General features: G+C 43.1%; 1 protein-coding gene across 5 annotated transcripts; it reads right to left on the bottom strand.

Moving 5' to 3' along the window:
* Positions 1-572: 572 nt before the first annotated feature.
* Positions 573-19,678, bottom strand: LOC131458169 (pecanex-like protein 3). 5 transcript variants are annotated; one of them, XM_058627000.1, is made up of 36 exons: positions 19,300-19,678; positions 17,871-18,346; positions 17,003-17,211; positions 16,748-16,853; positions 16,524-16,563; positions 16,318-16,413; positions 14,349-16,100; positions 13,053-13,182; positions 12,499-12,668; positions 12,239-12,296; positions 12,020-12,128; positions 11,712-11,869; positions 10,966-11,119; positions 10,739-10,771; positions 10,377-10,548; positions 9,974-10,084; positions 9,741-9,832; positions 9,522-9,631; positions 9,156-9,261; positions 8,962-9,054; positions 8,705-8,855; positions 8,084-8,228; positions 7,364-7,541; positions 7,134-7,242; positions 6,738-6,867; positions 6,266-6,324; positions 5,952-6,167; positions 5,296-5,549; positions 4,972-5,202; positions 4,585-4,688; positions 4,359-4,506; positions 4,053-4,283; positions 3,466-3,740; positions 3,149-3,318; positions 2,645-3,048; positions 573-2,245 (listed from the first exon to the last, which is right to left on the bottom strand). In XM_058627000.1, exons 2-36 carry the CDS (start codon positions 18,021-18,023, stop codon positions 2,093-2,095), a joined length of 6,810 nt encoding a protein of 2,269 aa, XP_058482983.1. In that variant the 5' UTR covers positions 18,024-18,346; positions 19,300-19,678; the 3' UTR covers positions 573-2,092. The 5 variants fall into 5 exon arrangements, with proteins under 5 accessions (XP_058482983.1, XP_058482982.1, XP_058482981.1 ...); XM_058626999.1 differs by having other exon boundaries at positions 7,364-7,538; positions 11,990-12,128; XM_058626998.1 differs by having other exon boundaries at positions 4,585-4,685; positions 11,990-12,128.

The raw sequence follows: 19,678 nt of genomic DNA on the forward strand, positions 1-19,678 counted from the left end.
AAGAACCCAAAATCCATTAATAACAAAATAGATTTATATTTTAAATATATATTTATATATGACACATGCTGTACATAAGTTCAGAGATTAAGAAATCCCTTTTTTTTTTTATAACACCCAGGTCTGTCCAATAACTTGTGCTTTCCTCACTCCCAGCAAAGTTCAAACAAGAACAAAAACCATTGAACTTCCTGTTGCTTTGGAAACAAAGACGAAGAAAAACAGAATCCAGCTCTGATTAGAAAGCCTGTTTTTCCTGAGTCAAGGAAGTAACCATGATGGATGCTGACCCTGACTGTTCACTGCTGAGAATCATCGTTTCTGTGTCAGTGACAGACAAATGTGCAGGTTTACCAGCATGTAGCGTGTTTGACCTCGTTACTCAACTCACTTCAGATCTGTGACTTTTTTCCCTTTGGATAAAAAAAAAAAAAGTACATTTCTTTACCGTTATAGACCCTGAGAACACCGGCCTCCTTCAAGTTTCCATCTTCTGAGTCTCTGATCACTGGTATGGCACAAGGTTGCTGCAGATGAGTGAGCACAGGGACAAAAACTGCAGGAGCCGGGGAGACATTTTGGGCCTGATTTGGTTTGATTACCAGTTTACTTCAATCCACAATAAGTGTTTTCATTTGAGTGCACGAGTGGGAAAGAGACCAACTTCCAGTTCAAATACACACGCTGACAAAAATAAATCAGACAGCCATTAGTGAGATGATACAAATGTGATAACACCAAACACTCTGAGGGCAGGGTGGGTACAGTCGACACAAGGCAGATTTCCAATTCCACTATATCAGCACACCATAGAGACAAACCCTGTTAAAGATATCTGTAAGACAATATTTAACAAATAAATATTCCACCTTCGCCTACATGTTTATTCAGCTTTGTCCGTTTCCAACTAAAACGCTGGATTAACTGTTGTAGAAACAGCAGTAGTTGTGGGTATATTATTAGTAGCAGGAGATGCAGAAGCAGTAGTATAGTGATGGAGGGGCCGAACAGCAGGCAAAGAAAACCGCTCCCCACACACAGCAGCTGAGAAAGTCATCAATCTGATCAGAGGGGAGTTATTGATCGCTTAAGAAAACAAAGTCAGTGCCCCTAAACACTCAGGGAACCTGTGAATCTTCAAGTAAACCAATAGAAAATGACATTCCACTCTCAAAAAAACAAAAAAAAGCAAGTTTGTGATCAACACAATTTTCACTGAATGGGTTCCAGCTCTGGGTGTTTGGACTCTTGTCCACGACTAAGGAGACTGTAAACTCGTGGTCAAAGCACCACATGTTGGCTGGGACAGAGGAGACTCTTCCTTCCCCCGTAAAATCTGCTCCAAAACACAAGTGACTAGACGTTTTCAGGCACCTCTGTAGGAAATAAGCCAGAGGAAAACAGATGACTTGGTGGGATGTTGAATATGTGAGACACACGGGAGACACACGGGAGACACACGGGAGACACACGGGAGACACACGGGAGCTCTTTGACACACGAGTGCAGGTCTGGTGAGGATGGGTGGAAAATTAAAAGAAGGCTTTTGGTGGTTTCCACAAATGAATCTCCTGCACAAACATACAGTAATATTCTGATCCTTTTTGTTTAGTTAGGCAGAAACGAACAAAGAAAAAAACAACCCTGCTGGTTCAGATGTCAAGTGAAAGAAAGACAGACGTGATCCTCTTACTCTCCAGTATATAAAAAAAAAACAATCTTCAAGCAAAAATATCCCTTTTCATTGCACTGGTCATCGTGGCCTGTCACTACCAACCCAACGGTCGTCCACAGACACACCGCGTGCCTTTGTCTGGGAGAAAAAACGTAAAGATTAAAAACATGTTCATCACCAGGTCCTCCAGTCTTTATGAAAGTGGACTTTGGCTGAAATGATGTCCTAATCTGATGAGAATCAGCTGTGTAGATGGTTGATTCCTGCGGCTGACGATAAGAAGAGTGACAGTATTGCAGTTAAGGATTCACAAGCCGTGGTTACACGGAGTCGTTAAACGAGGGCCGACGGAATGAGGCTGGAATAAAGAGTCTGGTCTGAGCAGAATCAACCGCCGTGTGCTTCCACTGCACAGACTCAGTGCAGGTGCTCGAGTAAAGGCAGCTCTGTGGATTCCTCTCTGGGGGTCGGGGGGTCACCTGCTGTCAGCAGGAGGGGATCCATCGTCTGAGTGGCTCCCAGAGGATCATGTGTCAGACTGACCTCCTGCAGAGGAGCAGGAGCAGCAGGCTGGAACACACACACACAGGTTATTTACAGTGTTAAAATAGGCCACATTCTTAATCCAGTACTTCATTCTATTGTGATAATTGATAAATGGGTTTGAGTATTTTCACGCGCGTGCATGCGTGTGTATGGTCTGTACTGTTGCTCTCACCTGTGTGTGTGTATGGTCTGTACTGTTGCTCTCACCTGTGTGTGTGTGTATGGTCTGTACTGTTGCTCTCACCTGTGTGTGTGTGTATGGTCTGTACTGTTGCTCTCACCTGTGTGTGTGTGTATGGTCTGTACTGTTGCTCTCACCTGTGTGTGTGTGTGGTCTGTACTGTTGCTCTCACCTGTGTGTGTGTGTGGTCTGTACTGTTGCTCTCACCTGTGTGTGTGTATGGTCTGTACTGTTGCTCTCACCTGTGTGCGTATGGTCTGTACTATTGCTCCTTCCCCTTCCACTGCAGCTGGTCCATTAAAGCCCTTCCTGCCTGAAAAACTCCACTTGCCAAAGTGGCTCTCGTAGTGGAGTCCACTGCAGGCGAGGCCAGCCCGCTGGCCCGCTCTGTGTCCCGAGTTCTCCAACAGGCTTGCTGGACCAAAGCGCTCTGGACCTGGCAGAGGAGGTGGAGCCACATTACTGCTGAAGGAAAGCTGGGAGCTGGACAGTTGCTGGCCCAGCAGACCCTGGATGGAGGAGGTTCGCTGCAAGGATGTAAGCAAGCCCGCCTCCATCCTGCCTTCTGACTGGCTGAGCAGAGCTAATGGAAGCGGTTGGGGATGGTGAGACCAGCTCTGGGTTGGACCAACAGGGTTATCTGTACCTAAAACAAAAGAAACAACATACAAATATTTGAACCTTATGAAAAACTCTGAATTATCAGCACACAGTCGTGTGGCTGGTTTCATGGTTTCAGGTCTTACCAATGGGAGGCTGAACAGTGGTGATGTGAGGCTGAGGAAGGCTGGAGGCAGGTGTGCTCTGGGTGGTGTGAATGGCTGGGTTGGTGGAGATGGAGGCGGAGCCACCTCCACAGTCTGAGTCTTCAATGTTTCCTCCACTGTTACAGCCAGCACCACAGCCTTTCTGTAACCTGCAGAGACACATAACAGTTACTGCTATGGTGCTCCATACTCCTGGAGTGTGAGGAGTTTGAGGCGTGTGAGGCGTGTGAGGATTGTGAGGAGGGTGAGGCGTGTGAGGCGTGTGTATACACTTGTGTGAAGGTCAGATCATATACCCGTCCCAGCTGCTGATGAGCCAGGTGTAGATGTTGTGCGGGCTGACCGGTCCTCCCCACACAGAGCGCAGCTGGCTGTGCCCCCCAGCGTATGAGGTGGTGAGTGGAGACACATAAATGGGGTAACCGATGGGCTGGTCACATGACGAGTTGATCATATTCCTAAGGGCCTGTTTGGCATTTTGAATGCTGCCGCGCTCTGGGTTACGGTTGCGCAGGAAAACCAGCTCCTGCTGTTGCCCCGCCCACAGGCCACGCACACACTCTCTGTTCACCTGTAAGGGGCGGAGCAATATTATGTCAGCACAGTGAATCTTAAAACATAAACATTTTATGTTTTATAGAGGCTGTCATCGTGTGCAGCCATGGATTTACAGCAGCCCAAACAAAGCAGCCAGAGCATGCGTTTGGAGTTTTGAAGTGAGTGGAAGTTTACTACACAAATTACAAAGGCTGCCTAAGTTCCCCGATGCATGAATGGACGTCTTTCAATTCTTTGAGAGTGTAAAAAAAGCATCCTGAGCAAAAAGCAGCAAAAAAATGTTAAAAAAAAAAGTCAACAGCAATAACATAAAGAGAGCTGACACCTTGATGACTCTGAAGCTGAGGAACCTCTTGTTAAGCATGATGATCTTGTACTCGTCGCTGCCATCGTCCATGATGTGGCGCAGTGCCAACAGTGACGGCATGTTTGCTAGAATAGCGCTGCGCCAAACAGGGTCTCCTTCATGTGATATCAACATCTTCTCCTCATTGGCAGTGATGGCGTCATACAAAACCATGGGATCCTCATACTCATCTGGAGAAGTAAAGTGATCCTGGGAAAAACACAGATGACAGGGTCAGTCTCTATTCAGTGACAAAAACACAAAATGAGTCTGTTTGAAATCTACCTGATGCAGTTTGAGGGACATTCTCACTCCTGGTGCCACCACTCGATTCAGCAGGTCCATGTCTGCAAACACCCACTCATCCCTCGGAGATGTGATGCGAAAGTCTCCCTTGAAGAGCGCATGGAGGCCATAGAGGAACGGCTCCAAGCTGTCAAACAAATAAACTGAAAGTGCTGTATATTGTTGGTATATGTTTTAGTCAAAGTATAAGACAAGGTGGTCTTACCTCGCAGACATGCTGTGGGAGGCAGTGCCCAGAGCTCTTCTTCCCAGGATGCACAACCCAAAACAGAGGATGACAAGTGGAGAATCTCTTTCACAGGTAACCTGCTACAACACAACACAACACAACACAAAACAACACAGACGCCGAGATGAATTACTAATTTAGCTTTGTTGGTCTACAATCTTTATTTTTTGAGAATTCATTTTACTTTGAACACACTGAAGACAAAAAAGCCTTAACAGTTTAGAATAAAAGAAAAAGAATCCAACCTCTTAAATATTTCCCTTTTCTGTATTAAATTCAAAATGAGTTCATTCAGTTACAGCTCAGACAAGGGGCAGATTTTGGTGACCAAAAAAGACATATATGGGATTGTGAGGGTCTAACCGTTTGACGCCTGGTGTTGCAGTACTGAATCCAATCCAGGTAAACCATGCAGAACGAGGAGAGGGTAATGCCGGACGCCCTGTGGTCATAGTCCTCATCGATGTTCAGGTTGAATGTGGGGTCACTGTCTACGTAGTTAGGCCCAACACAAGGCCGCAGAGCCTCCTGAATGGTCTCATTAGTCAGCCATTCCTCCAGCTTAGAAGATCGACTCACATAATAGATGATGCTCTGTTTGAGGAAACCAACATGGAGTCAATATACATCAAAATCAGCTCATTAAGTTGTCTCAAGTTTTCAGAACAAATTTGATCAATGGCTTACTTTAACATAGTAGGTGATGAGGATCTTCCGAAGGTCGAACACTTGCAACATGGAAGCTGCATTGTTGTCACTGATGCTGTAGCCCTCTAGAACGTACTTGGTGGCGGCCACCTCCCACGCCAGCCAGCGCTGCCCAAAGGCAGCATTGAATGACAACATGTGAGGCAGGTGACCAGGTTCACAGCAGCAGCAGCCCTCGTCCTCCTCAACCCCCTCTGTGATGGCCTCTACCTCCCTCTGCTGACAGTAGGTCCCTAAGGAGAAAAACAACAGTTGAAATCATTTCATTTAACCATTGTTTTGCCAGAGAAAATGATTTATAGCAAGAATAAACAATCACTTCTAGCATAAAATAACATTTTAAATTGCTTTCTATGTAGAGTGAAGTACCAGATATAGCTTTCTTAGTTCTAAACAACGTTAAAATAAATCTACAGCCATGACAGAACTGGCACAAAAGATACAATAACATTTAAAATAACAGGAACACTATTTCATCAAATTTCAAGGTTGTTGGTTTTTCAATGAGCACAGAAGCTCGACCTCGTCAACGTACACTCTTTGCATTACTATCACTGACTGAGCTACAATGACATGCTGAGATTACAGCTCCTCTTTGACAAAGGTAAACAACAAACAACAAAACAGCTGCTGACCTCTGAACTCTAGACCCCTAAGCTGAAAGGTGACCAGTCCGTTGCCAATCTCAATGATATGCACCAGAGCATTGAGGTAGTCTGAGGCGAGAATGAAGCAGTCCCCTGTGCTATAGTTGCCCCAGCGACCGAGCAGCAGGTCTCCACACAAGCTGTGCTGCAACGAGCGCGTCAGGTGCTCATAGAAAATCGAATTGAGATTGTTGTCATCTGCACCTGTAGGAACAGCAAAGACAATCACCATGGCTACTGAACCACAACACATTCAAGTCAACGGGAAACTATGACATGGTGTGAGAATATTGTGGCATTACCTGGGTTGCGGTCCAACTGAGTGGCAAGTCTGGTATTGGAATGATCGACCCGCTTGGTGCTGTAAACATGACAAACTAGTGTTAAACCTGAAGAGAGACAAACATCTGAAAGAGTTGTGAAAGGAAAAGCTCCTGAATGCATGACAAATATCACCCAAACAATTGATCGTCTACTTAATAATACAATATATTAAAAGGCAACTATGCTGCACTGATGCAAATATGCATGTATAAAAACAGGTGACATTTTGAAGCAATATTTAAGGGTGAAGTCACCAAACCTCTTAGATTTGACTGCTGATATGCTGCATTAAGTTTAACTCTTCTGTGACCAGTAAAAATGGCTGCAGTTGAGGCTCACTCCTTATTAGACAGGGTCCTAGACTTATCAAAATGCTGCTTGGGGCGCTATCAAAATGTGGTTCAAGCTCTGGAGACCCAACTGCACAGATAATTTGATCAAAAAACCTACTTGTAGTCACGCTCCCAAAACTTTACAGGTCTTGTGTACGAGGTGACAAATACAGCACTGCCTAGGACAGGATTGAGAGGGGTGGAAAACAGGGCAGAGAAGACGGCCTGGACAAAAAGCACAGCAGAGTCTGAATTCAAGTGAGTTAAGGACATATCATCAGTCAAGTGGCAAGTCTAGTCCAGGTAACTTGTTGAGTAAACACAGTATAGTGTTCATACAGTAAGAGAACAACAGCATAACAGAAATATCATGTGCAATAAGGCAATTTAACTCATGTCCATGCAACAAAAATAGGACATAATATTAAATGTTATTGTTGCATTCAAACATATTATATTTAACAGTGGAAACTTGGGTGTTATTATGGTCAACAGGAAACAAATGTAAGGATACGAGGCACAGCGAAGGGTTGAGCGAATGCATGGAAGGCTGATCCCCAGGTGATCTGCCATGGGGCGATGTAAGTCAACACAAAGCGAAGTTTGTACAGCAGGTCCCACATCTGAGAGTTAATAAAGAGAGTAAATAAAATGATATGAAGAGAACGCATCAAACTAAAAAAATTATATTTGTGACAAAATCAATCTGACATGTATCAAAGCTGATATAAAGAGTGCCCTGACCTTGCTGAAGAGAATGGACATGAAGTAGTAGTCGATGAGGAAGGTCTCTGAGAAGTGTGGATAGTCAAAGTGAAAGAAGAGTGTTGTGAAGCACAGAGTGACATACTGCTGTGATGGCACACAGAAGGAGGACCGCAGCAGCTTCATGCCTGCTACTGAGATGAAGAAAGCTCGGCTGCTGGAGGCAACAAGAGAGATGGACAGAGAAAGATGGTCAGTGTCATCAATCCACAATAACAAGTAAGTCAACCTTCATGTAAAGGTTTGATTTAAAGTAAGGTTAGATTAACTAAAGAGACACAAATCAATTTATAGTGCAAATGGTCACTTAAACATTCACACTGTAGGGTGAAAAATGTCCAGTCAATTAAACCAGATTGAAAGTTTGGATTACAGCTAGTTTGATTTATAAGCACTCAAATATATCACAAGAACATTCACGAAGAATTACATTAAAACTGCAGCTGCCACTGGGCTACATTTTAAATGAAAATGTATTCACCAATAGATAAAGTTGTAAAGACTGTAAAGACCTGGTTACCAGAGTATAACAAAACAAAAACCACTGTGAGTGCACCCCGTTTCAGCACGTCTATTAATTTTATGTTCTACAGTTCCAACCCACAAAGCCAACACAACATATCCCCAGGGAGCAGAGATGGAGAACAATATAAAATATGGATGTGAAGTAGTTTGGAGACAGAATAAGGAAAGGCTTACTAGATGTCCAGCTCTTTGTGGTTCTGGCCTACAGTGCGAGCTTCTGTCGTCAGGGAGTTAAGCACCACTGCTGGGTAAATGAAATACTTCTCCACACACTGAAGCCATGCGTACAGCTTCTCAAACCACATCAACTGAGCAGCATCTGGGAGAAAGGAAAAGAAAAACAAATAAACTTACACACTTGTTGTTGAGGACATCCACAACCGGTTTTCCCAGCTGTGAAACAAATCGGACAGAAAATGATCTAAATTGAAAGACATTTTGAAATATGAATGACATTTATATGAGCAGATCTGCTGAGAATGATTATCGCTCTTAAAATGTGATTTCTGCTATTAAGTAATAAAGTTAATTGAATGACTCTTTTTCTATCAGTGATTTCCAGAATATTAGGGTGCTTATTGCTTAAAAATAAGTACATATTTGAATCCATTCTGCACTGTGTACAGCTCCACAAGAGATGATTGAGGTTAAGCGTTTTCCTCAAGAGCACTTCAACTAGAGACCCAACTGTTTTTCATTTACTCCATGCAGCTTTTCCAGCAGGAATTCTCACATTGTACATGTACACATGCATGTTTTCTGTGTATGCGAGAAAAAGGGCAATGAGACACTCACCTCGAACCTCAAACTGACTGTACTCTCTGGAGCGGAGCACAGGGTGAGCCAGGCAGAACCATGGCAGCTGTTTGCGGAACTGGGGCAGGAGATAGTGAGTAACGAAGCCAATAACCCCGGCAAGGATGTACAAGACGAAGCTGAGAGCAGGCTGTGGATCAAGAGCAAGAAGAGGAAAATTACCATGAAAAGTCTAAATGGCCATTTGCCACTGAAATGTGGTGAGAAATAAGATCATAGACTTTGCTCCAACTAACCTGTAAAGCGATGAAAACTGTGCTGGCACTGATGGCAAAGGTAATCACAGCCATGAGGGGACACATGACGAGGTCTGAATGAAGAATCTCCTTCTACCAAGAGAAAATGAGTGGGCACAATTATACGACTTCAGAATTAATGACACTATGAAATCAAAAGGTAAAACCTTCGGCCTGTGAAGGGTTATATTTACCACAGAGTTACGGAGCTTCTCAGGAAGAGGGTCCTTGATCTCCACAGGGGGTTCATCTGCTATGCGGTTCTCTAGCTCAGGGAATAATTTAGACCGGACCAGTGACCTGATGTAAGACGTAGAAGTAATAAAGTATTACATCAAAGTCTTCATTGACTGTGTTGTGAAAGCAGTATGTTGGTAGCACAGCAGCAGTTTCTATCCTCAGTGTCTACACAAGATGAATTCAGGAGCACTTTTGAGAGTGGGCAAGTTTGATGGTACAAAGAAACAAAAAGTCAATCACCATCTAACTTCACTGTGGTTTATATATTGAATTGATGTTTAAGATTTTCTGTGCCTGATAGCATGGAAGGACATGCTTACCACAAGATGGTGGGATCACTGCTTTGGCGGCTGAGGTGGTAGGATAAGGCCAGGAGTAGGCCGCAGAACACAGAAAACAGGACTGGCACATGAGCGTCCCCCCATGGTGCCTAGTTAAAAAAATATGATATGGCATTAAATAGTGTCCATGTCCTACACAGACTCAAAGCTCTGAAACAGAAACCCTACATCCATGCACAGCAGGTCGGTTCCACTTACGTTGATAGCACCGAGGCAAAATCCATACAGCAGAGCAGCCACCAACACGCTGCGTATGAGGCTAAAGAGAGATGAAAGGGGGCTGGTGGTGGCTGAGAACAGAGACGCACAGGGACACTCAACAAGAAGATCATCACAAGTAATCATGTTTCTAAACTGACACATTTCAGATGCTTATTTCCTGACAAGGTATTTTAATCACTGCAATCCTATTGCTGTGGGAATGATCTTACCAGTTCCACCAAAAACGTGCATGTCAATCTGTTCCAGCAGACACATCATAAAAGTATTGACCTGAGGTAGCAACCCAAACAGGAAAATCACCGGGAAACACAAGGCAAAGACTGTTGGGCAAAAGAAAGACGTATTTCAATAAATGAGTGGCTGGTGGAAAGACAAAGATTAAGACAATGACTGATTTCCATTTAGCTTATTCAGTTTTATGGTCCTTATGTTGTTCACGCTAGCTCATTGTCACATGGTCATGAGGTATTGTTCATGTTACCAGAAAACAACTAAGCGTCTCTCCTATGACATGACAAAATATCTGCCATGAAAAAAACGTACATACTAACAGAATCTTAGTATGAGTGCCAACCTGGACATCTCTCACAATGCTGATGTGTAAAAACTAACCGATGAGCATGTCCCTGACACAGAGCAAGAAGTTGGCAGAGAAGAAGGTGACACCATAGAGGGAGAAGGGCTGCAGGCTTCCAGAGCGCCCAGACAGGTCAAAGATCCAGATCATCACGCAGCACAAGCAGAAGTAGACTGGTCGACTATACACAATGATCCAGTTATGGCCCTTTTCAAAAGAAGACGACAAGAAAACATAACTTCCTATGTCTTTTACACCTAAGATTTGTGTGTAGACACTCTTTAATTCCTGTTGTTCAGTTTACACAACGTTTATATTCTAACACAGGGATTGCAAAAGACCTTTTTTAGCTAAGATTCATGTGTAATATTTAAAAACCAAAATGAAGAGTACTCACGTGCATGGGAGAAGCGGCATCTGGTTGAACACTCTGAAATCAAAAAGCAAAGTAATTCATGTTTCACAGATTCCACATACTGTATAATGTCCACATGAATTTCTATTTTCCATTACAAGTATAAAAGTACCATCGACACTCCTCTCTGCAAATCTTGTCTTCTCTGCCCAGTGCAACACATTTGTAATATACAGGAGATCAGTAAATGAAACCAAGAGGTTATGTACCTTCAATAAGGAATACTGGCAGCTAGCAATGACCAGGCAGAACTGGAACACCCAGATGTCCCTGAAGAAGCCCTGTAGAAGTAGTAGGAACCCCAGGAAGGCCACGAGACTGGCCAGCACCACTGCAAATACATTCTCACCAACACGACGATTCCTGGCAACAGAATGCAGAAATCAATATTATATATATATTATAAAAATATTTAATAGAAATTAACTTGTCTATTGACAATCAAGTACAGACAAGTTATTAGTCAAGATTGACTCAATTCTCTGTTTAGGACACTATTCCTTCATTATACTATAGCTCCACATAGGAAAAACTAAATGAGAAAAATAACCACTGTAGCACAGACACAGAAACTGCAGTCAAAACCATTTTACAAATATACAGACCATGTGACCGCCTTAGGTTTACAAATGTCTTTGTGCTCCTGGTTCAAAGAAAATGACTCACTTTGCTCACAAATTGAATAATTCATTGAAATATCATAAACAATTTAATCCAGATATAACGAATTGTATGCCGTTTTTTTTCATAGATGAGACAAAGACACAAAAAGGAAAGGATATTAAACAATGCCTTATTTTGATGACAAATTTCTATTATTCTTTATATATCAGTCATTGAATAGAGTGTAAACTATAAACAATAGAGTGTAGAAAATGCTTTGTTTCTTTGTTGTAAACGTGGTGGAACAATCACCTTCCTTATCCTTATCTGATCCCACCAGGGTCTGTCTTACCTGTCCAACAAGGCCAGAAGAGCCAATCGATCATATCGAACCCGCAGCCACTTCCCAGGGAGTACCCAAAAGCGATAGTACTGTTTGGGTTTAGCTTTCTCTTCAATCATCAGCGTGTTTTCCTGGGACTCTTGTAAAGACTCATGATCTGGATCAAACTAGAAATAAGGTGGGAAATCAGTGAGGAAACTTTGTGGTACTTCAGTTTCTTGTTAAAGAGTAAGGATTAATGTGATAATAATATAATCTGCCAAAATAGTAAATCATACACTGCTAACCTCAGGCATTTCCAGAGGTACCCTGCGCACCTGCATGCCCTGTAAAACAGGTCTGGGCTGTAGCATGGACAGGACCGGTGCCCCTTCCTGGACCTCAGTGGAGGTGAAACTTGAGGACTGGGATTGCCTTTCCCTTTCACTGCAAATGTAACATATTTATGTTATGATTTTTTTTTTTTGCATTTTGGTCTTGCTTTATTACAACAAATGTAAACTTACAGTATAGTCTTAAAAGAACAAATAACTTACTGAACTGGGTCTTCATAACCGCCTCCAGCAGGACCGAATGTGTAGGACCTCTTCACGCCTGTTACACCATAGAAACAAGACTGGAATTTAACTTCAACAGGGATCCATAACATTTTACGTGAATAAAATCATCAGATCATCAGATCATCAGAACCCCCTCCCCCCAAAAAAACAGCACATGAGGAAAACACTTTGATGGAGGACAGAGAGCAAGCACATGTTCCAAAATACAGAAACTGAATCTTTCAAGCCACACTCACCACTTTCATCATAGAAGTAGTGCACTGCTCCTTCAGATGTGTCATCAAAGGTGGAGGCCTCATGGATGCCACTGCGAGGCAATAGGAGTGAGGAGGCAAACTGTAAGGCTGAGGGGAGTGTGCGTGTCCGTGAATGAGAAGAGGTGCGAGCTCGCTGGAGGTCTTGCAGGCTTCATTAACAAAACATAAAAATGTGTTAATGATATTTCTATATTACCTTTAAAATGTCAATTTGTTTGTATAAAGTCTTAAATCACTTGGTCCTGTGGAAGCTGGCATGTGCTTTAAGGGGTACTTTTAATTAACTACAGTGTTATCATTCATTTCTCTTAAAATTGCTGAGAATATTAATTTGTGGCAAATCCCTAAAATATTTTCCCTCAAACTAGGCAGCAATATTAATTAAGATGACTAATTCTATCAATAATTGCTCTGCAAATTTGCTGACTGCTTTGACTTCTGCAGACGTAAAGTTTGGATAGATTACAAGGCAAGGTTGAGGCAAAGTGTCAGCTACAGTACAGCTGGTTCTCAGGTTTGCCTCGTTTACCGACCTGGGAGGGGATCCCATAGTGGACGGGGGCGGTGTAGGGTTGCTTCCAGCATTGTGCCTCCTGCGAATGGCCTGGGTCCTCTTTACACTGCTGACTGAGTCATGTTTGCTTCCATCCTCTGGAGCCATAGCTGTACAAGGGTTATTAGTTACATTAGTACAATGGTTTACATTACAGTGTCAGTGTACACCATATACACAAACAGGAACCAATATCACTGCAACATCTGCCTTTTGACATAGTGTATGTATGTATTCTATGACAAAATGAAAATGTATATGCATAACACAAACACAAATCAAACTCCAATATCACTGCATACATTCAGGCATTGGAAATCCCACAGGGTCCATATGAACAAAGTTAAAGCTTAATGGTGCAAAACATTGATGGTCAAATGTAGTGTAAAAAGAATACACTCTTAGTTTTTGCTTCAATTAATTAGAGGTTATAGAGATTTTAATCAATACATTCACATATGCATGTCCTAATTTCATCAATTTAAGAAATGTTTGACTGTATATACATAAAAATAAAAAAAAGCAAGGCAGATTATTTCCTTTTCCTGAAATCTGCTTTCCATTATGGTCATTATCAATAAATGAGGGTTACTTTTGCATTATTGACAAAGATTAACCCTCAGAATGATAGTAATTATAAATCACACTCTTTCAAACTATTTAACTTGTTCAGTGTCAAGATCTGTGTCTGGCAGCAATTTTCATTCAATAATCATGCGACACTTTCCCTATCGTTATGAGACATAGCTGCAGTGCATAAGCATTTTTGTGCAGCGCCTTAACCAAATAACTGGGAAAAAATCTTGCTGACTCCTGCTATTCTACTGAAGGTTGAAGATTGGCCCTTATATGAGAAAGTATTCTTTTTTTTTCACTAGAGCTATGTCAAAAAAATAAAATGAGGGTCACAATTACACGTAGATTCAGCAGAATGGAGCATGTTCCACTAATAATTATCTTTTCTAGAGTGCAGTTTAATTATGAGTAAAATTAAGTGAGTCTTTCAGAGTTAATCAGCCATAAAACTAGTTAGTTTCCCCAGCCCAACATGGCCTAAGCCCCCCCAAGTTGGACTTAGCAATAACTCACAATATAAATTCCATCAATCTCAATATAGCAAAAGTTCAATGTATATGGATATAATGTTTATGCATTTCTTTGAGGAATAGCACGTGTAATCACTTTGAATGTTTCGCCTTACATGTGTGAAATCAGCCTTTTGATCGTGTGACATTTATTATCTCTCCAAAACGCACGGATAATTAAGCCACCTCACCTCCTCCCACAGCTCCTTCTTCAACCAGCTCCCCTGCCCTCCAGCCCATCTGGTTGCCCGTCCAAGAGCCGCCAAGAGAATCCAGCCGATGATGAAGAGCTCCAGGGAAGCCGTCATTATGAAAAGTGCGGGCTTCCAGATCAGACTTTGACATGGTGAGAGTTCGAGGTGCAGGAGTGGAGGTGGAGGGCATTGAAAGCAGGGTAGAGGGCTGAGCAGCAGTGTTGCTCTGGCCTCCACCTGCCCCATCCATACTTAGCACTCTTGCATGAGTCTTAGCACTAGCTGTGCTAGAAGAGCGCTGAGCAGCACGAGAATGAGAGGGGCCAGCAGTTTCAGGTAAATCCCCTTCCCCTGGAATGGGCAGCTGAGCAGCAGGGGGGAGTGGGGATGTAATGCCAGTGTTAGCAAGGTCTGGGGAGTAGCTGGAGGTAGAGGAACTTGAGTCATCATCATCTTCATCATCATCATCATCATCATCATCTGAGCTGTATCGGTGCTGGGAGCCCAGACTGGAACCAGCGCTCATGTCACTCCCATCATCCTCGTCACTAGAATCTTCAAACAGACTTTCACTGTACGCCTTGGCACCCAGTCGGTTGCGCACTGGGATGTAATCTCTGTGTTGTCTATGATTGTGGTGACGCCTGTACGAGCCACAGTCAAAACTACTGCTTCCTGCTCCGCCTCGTCTTCTTGGAGCTTTTCTCCGCCCTGGTCTGTGCCCCACACTACTGCCACTGGCCCGCAGCAGCTTCAAGTCTTTAGGGCGCACAACCTGCTGGGCTTGCAATGCAGGCTGGTCAGACAGTAAGAAAGGGGTAGAGGATATGGGCAAAGCAGGCTCAGAACACACTAAACCCAGGGCCAGCCCTGAGGGCACCGAATTGGCCTGACGCGAAGGGGGTACAGGGGGAAGTGGGATATTTCTGTCTAAATCACAAACTTCGGATTGGCCACTACTTGAAGGGGATGAGTTCTGGAGAGGAGAGGGCTGTGCAATATCAGAGGGCACAGGGGTCAAATCCTCTTCTTCGACAAGTGTCCTGTCTAGCCCCTGGCTGAGAGAAAAGTCTTTGGAAGGTGAACGCAGCAACACACTGTCTGACAGGTTGTCTGTATCACTTCCACCCTGTCCTACTGGGTCTTCTCTAGGCTCCACCATGTTTGAGCCTATTGCTTTAGCGGAGGCAGAAGACTGTCCATCTGCAGGCTGTGACTGGCTGAACGAAGGGCTTTCCAGTTGAGTGGAATCAGTTTTTTCACTGCGGTAACTGCTAACAGTGCTCAGCGTCTCACGGTCCGTGGTGGTTCCACCTGTACTAAAACAGCTGTCTGTGGATCCGGCTGCTAGTGCCACCCCACTGCGGCTGCCTGGATGCTTAGTCCCAGGTGCAAATGCCACAGGGTCAAGGCCCAAACCCAAAAGATTTTCACTCAGCTCTTCACTTAAGCTGCTCTTTATAAGAGGGCTGAGCGGGGTATCCCCCAGACTCTCAGATTCAGCAGAGGGGCCAAGGGGAGAATAAGACCCCAACCCATTGTCCTCAGGACTCCGCAGAGACAGTTGTTCTGGTAACTCCTCCACTTCCTGCAAGTGGTCTTTCTCACCTCCATCTTCTTGACTGGAGGGTGAAGGGGGGATAGACAGACATTCTCCAGGCTCGCCAAAGCCAGTAGATACTCCCACAAGACCAGAGAAATCACCTCCCAGACCAGCAGCAATGCAGGACTGGATGACACTGGGCGCTCCTGTAAGACACACCAAAAATCATCTTAAAATAACTTTATACACTGTAACATAAAAATGAAACTATACAATACAATAAACTACTTTCCTTTATCTAGAGAGTTAAGACATTTAATGTGTACTGAATTTGAATGCTTATAATCTGGACTTCTGATAGAGGCAGAGTCAGACAATAAATCAGCTCGCAGGATTTCGTTCAGCGATAAATAGCAGACTTACGAATGGTGTCCAGAGAGGTTTGTCGTAAGATTTCGCGGTGAGCTGATGTAACAATCATGTTATTGCTTCCTTGTTCCCGCATTAGCTCTTTGATATCTGGGGTAAAACAAAACAAGTCACTCACATTATTTAGAGTGCTCTGACAGACAATTAATTTAATTGTGTAAGGACATTTTACAAAAAAGACATCAGGTTGAGTTACCTACCCTTATTGCCTCCTGTATCCTCCAGCTGAGGCAAAAACTCCTAAAAGAATTAAAAGAATAAACAAACAAACTCAAAATGCAGAGTCACTTCATTAAAATGACCAAGCTCCATCAACATCATTTTGTACAGTACCACAGACCAACAATAACATCTCAAAAATTCTAACAAAGAAGTGATGGAAGGAGTAGAACTGCATGCTACTGAAAAATACAAGAAGCCTCACCGACACCTGGTTCAACCCAAACAGTGAGTGCTGGGAGCTACAGCGCACCGGAGGTGTTGAGTTGACCTTTCGAAACACAGTCATCTCTACACCAATATGACTGTCCCTATGAAAAAGTTACACAAACATTCCTCATCATTGCCCTATATTTTTACAATTATATTCACAAAAACTATGAAGAACAGGCAAAATAATTACACTGCAAAACAGGAATTTCAAAACTTTCTCCACAATTACTTAGAAAAGAGTAATTACCTGTGGTGGTTTCCATCATGGACACCTGAACCTTCATCTCCCTCTTCTGTTCTTGGGGCGTCAGCTGTGAGTGAGGCCTGCTTCTTCTCTATAATCTCCCCAAGGTCAAACATTGCATGAAGCCGGAAGTTCACTACCTTAATGGCTGTGAAAAACACTGCCACCACAGCAGAATAGACTCCTGCTATGACCAAGCTAGGAGGAAGAGCCTGATAAGGAGTGAAGAAACAATAACTGAAATCATTTACAAAAATTAGGCAATACAATTCAACTCTGGGGAATGAGGGCAGGAATTATTTTCATCATTCAGTTTGTTCAGATGAAAACACAAAGTAATTATTGGTTTCTCCTTTAGTGAATGTGCCAAAATTATGTAAAACTCCTGTTCAGCTTTCATGTCCAGTAAATTACAGCGATGATTAGAGCTGAAACGATTAATCGATTACTAAATTAAGCGACAACTATTTTGATAATCGATGAATCGGTTTGAAGCTTTATTCATGATTAAAACAAGATTTTCCATTGTTTAAACTTCTTGAATATGAATATTTTCTTCATTTCTTTGCTCTGGATAACAAAGAAATCATTAAAAGTCAATCATTTTGGTTTGTGGACAAAACAAGACATTTGAGAACATCATCATTTCCAGGTTTGACACCGAACACCGATCAACATTTTTTAAGGTTTTCTGATATTTAAGGACCAAACGATTAATCAAGAAAATAATCGACAGATTAATCGATTATGAAAATAATCGTTAGCTGCAGCTCTAGCGATGATACATCACATCAATAATTATTTATAGGGTTGTATGCCTGAAATTAGTGGTCCCATCATTCGTCATGAACTGCTGAAAAAGTGTACTTACCATATAGAGCAGAAAGGGGAAGGCCAGAAGAAATATCCAAAGGTAGAGGTGGAAGCAGTTTGAGAATGTGCTCTGATGGGGGTCCACATACCAGCCCCCTGTGAGTGAGGCCCACACACCCTGCCTCAATATCTGAAGAGCTTGGGAACCCATCTCCACCTTCAGGTTCACCCAAAAGCTGAAATACTTCCTCCAAGTCTGTAGCTCAAAAAACTGTGCAGCAGTTCGAGCCACAGTATCTTGTGTCTACGATGGCACTTCCATTGGGGACGGCAGATTAACCAAGACTGTTTCATCAAGGACAAAAGTTCTGAGTCTTGGATATGTATGCATCAGTTGAGGTCAAGAATCCTTGCATACTCTTGTCCCCTCTCTGCACCGGCGTTGCCACACTGTAGATGAATCCGTGTTGGGTTATCAGGAGAAAGACTTTTAGGCACATTGGCAACCCACTCAATGTATTTAAAAACATTCATCTGGAAGAAAGATTAAAACTGGTTAATTTCCAAAATGACTATGGCTCTATAAATGATGGTGAATATGACCAAAAAAAAAAGTTTATGTCCACGTAACAATTGTGAAAATTAGCACAGTGATTTGAAATCTGTTTCATTTAACTTCCTAAATTGAGCACTATGAAGCTAAAACACAATTTCCTGTTAGTCTTGAATACCTACAGCAAAATAATATTAAATTCTGGATGAGTGAGACATTAAAGCCGATGATAATTTCACTTTAAATGTCTACATTTGAGCAGACCAGCTACGATAGTTGGGCTTGTACAATCAAAAGGAAAGGTGAGGCTGACATGGGCTGACACTGGCACATAATACAGCGAATACGATGTATTCTGACCAAAATAGTGCAACACAGAAGCTCCACAGCACGGTTTATAAAACCCTTTAGGTGTCACAAAGGATGACATGTGTCAAAGTGTTTGAATGTCAAAGGCACACTGAATACTGTGCGAGACAGATGAAGTTTTCTGCCTGACATTAGCATGTTAACATGCATTTAGCTTAGCTCACGACCATATTGTGTGCGCTTGTGCTCGGTAGAATGTGCCGTGTTTCACCTCAGTGAATATGAAGCACACATCCAGCAGCACCAGCAGTACCAACAGCAGCACTGGCCAATTTTAAATGAGCTGACAAACGTTCAACGTCGCTAGATTGCTTCAAACTAGTCACCGGCTAGTGCTAGGCCGCATATATCAGCACTGGAGCCAGGCTAATGTTAGCTGAGTGAGTGACTAACTATCTAACTAACTAACTAACTAACTCACCAACATCCAGCCTGCAACAGCGATTTAGCTTCACCGATTGTCGCTAGGTGAGCGTTGGTTTGGTTTGTCACTGGCTAACGCTGGCTAACGCTGGCTTTGGTTAGCGTGTGAGAATTGTGCTGATAAGTTTCCATGTTCGCTTACATTTAGCATTAGCTGTGCAGCTCATAGTCTCATAGTCTCATAGTCTCATATCGTCCTTCCGCGTCCACTCGGGGCTTAAAAAAGAGAAAGAAATCTCGGAGCTTTCCTCTGCAGGATGCTAGCGGCCACGGCAGCCGCCTGTCCAAAAAAGTCTAGCTTCACTCGGCGTTGGCGTTGGCTAAATTATCACTGTTTTCAGACAAGCCCCTCATCCTCTGTGGCCCCGGAGGCTCCCGGAGGCTCCTGGACACGCAGTGGGGGCAGGTGTCCTTCTCTCATGGTGACAGAACCACTCAGGTGTCCGCGCACAAACGCTTCAGCAAGATAGCTACCATGGGAAGCTAGCGCTAGCTGACAACTAGTTGACACGCGCACGCGC

The sequence above is a fragment of the Solea solea genome, chromosome 4, assembly GCF_958295425.1.
Source record: "Solea solea chromosome 4, fSolSol10.1, whole genome shotgun sequence".
Classification (NCBI taxonomy): domain Eukaryota; kingdom Metazoa; phylum Chordata; class Actinopteri; order Pleuronectiformes; family Soleidae; genus Solea; species Solea solea.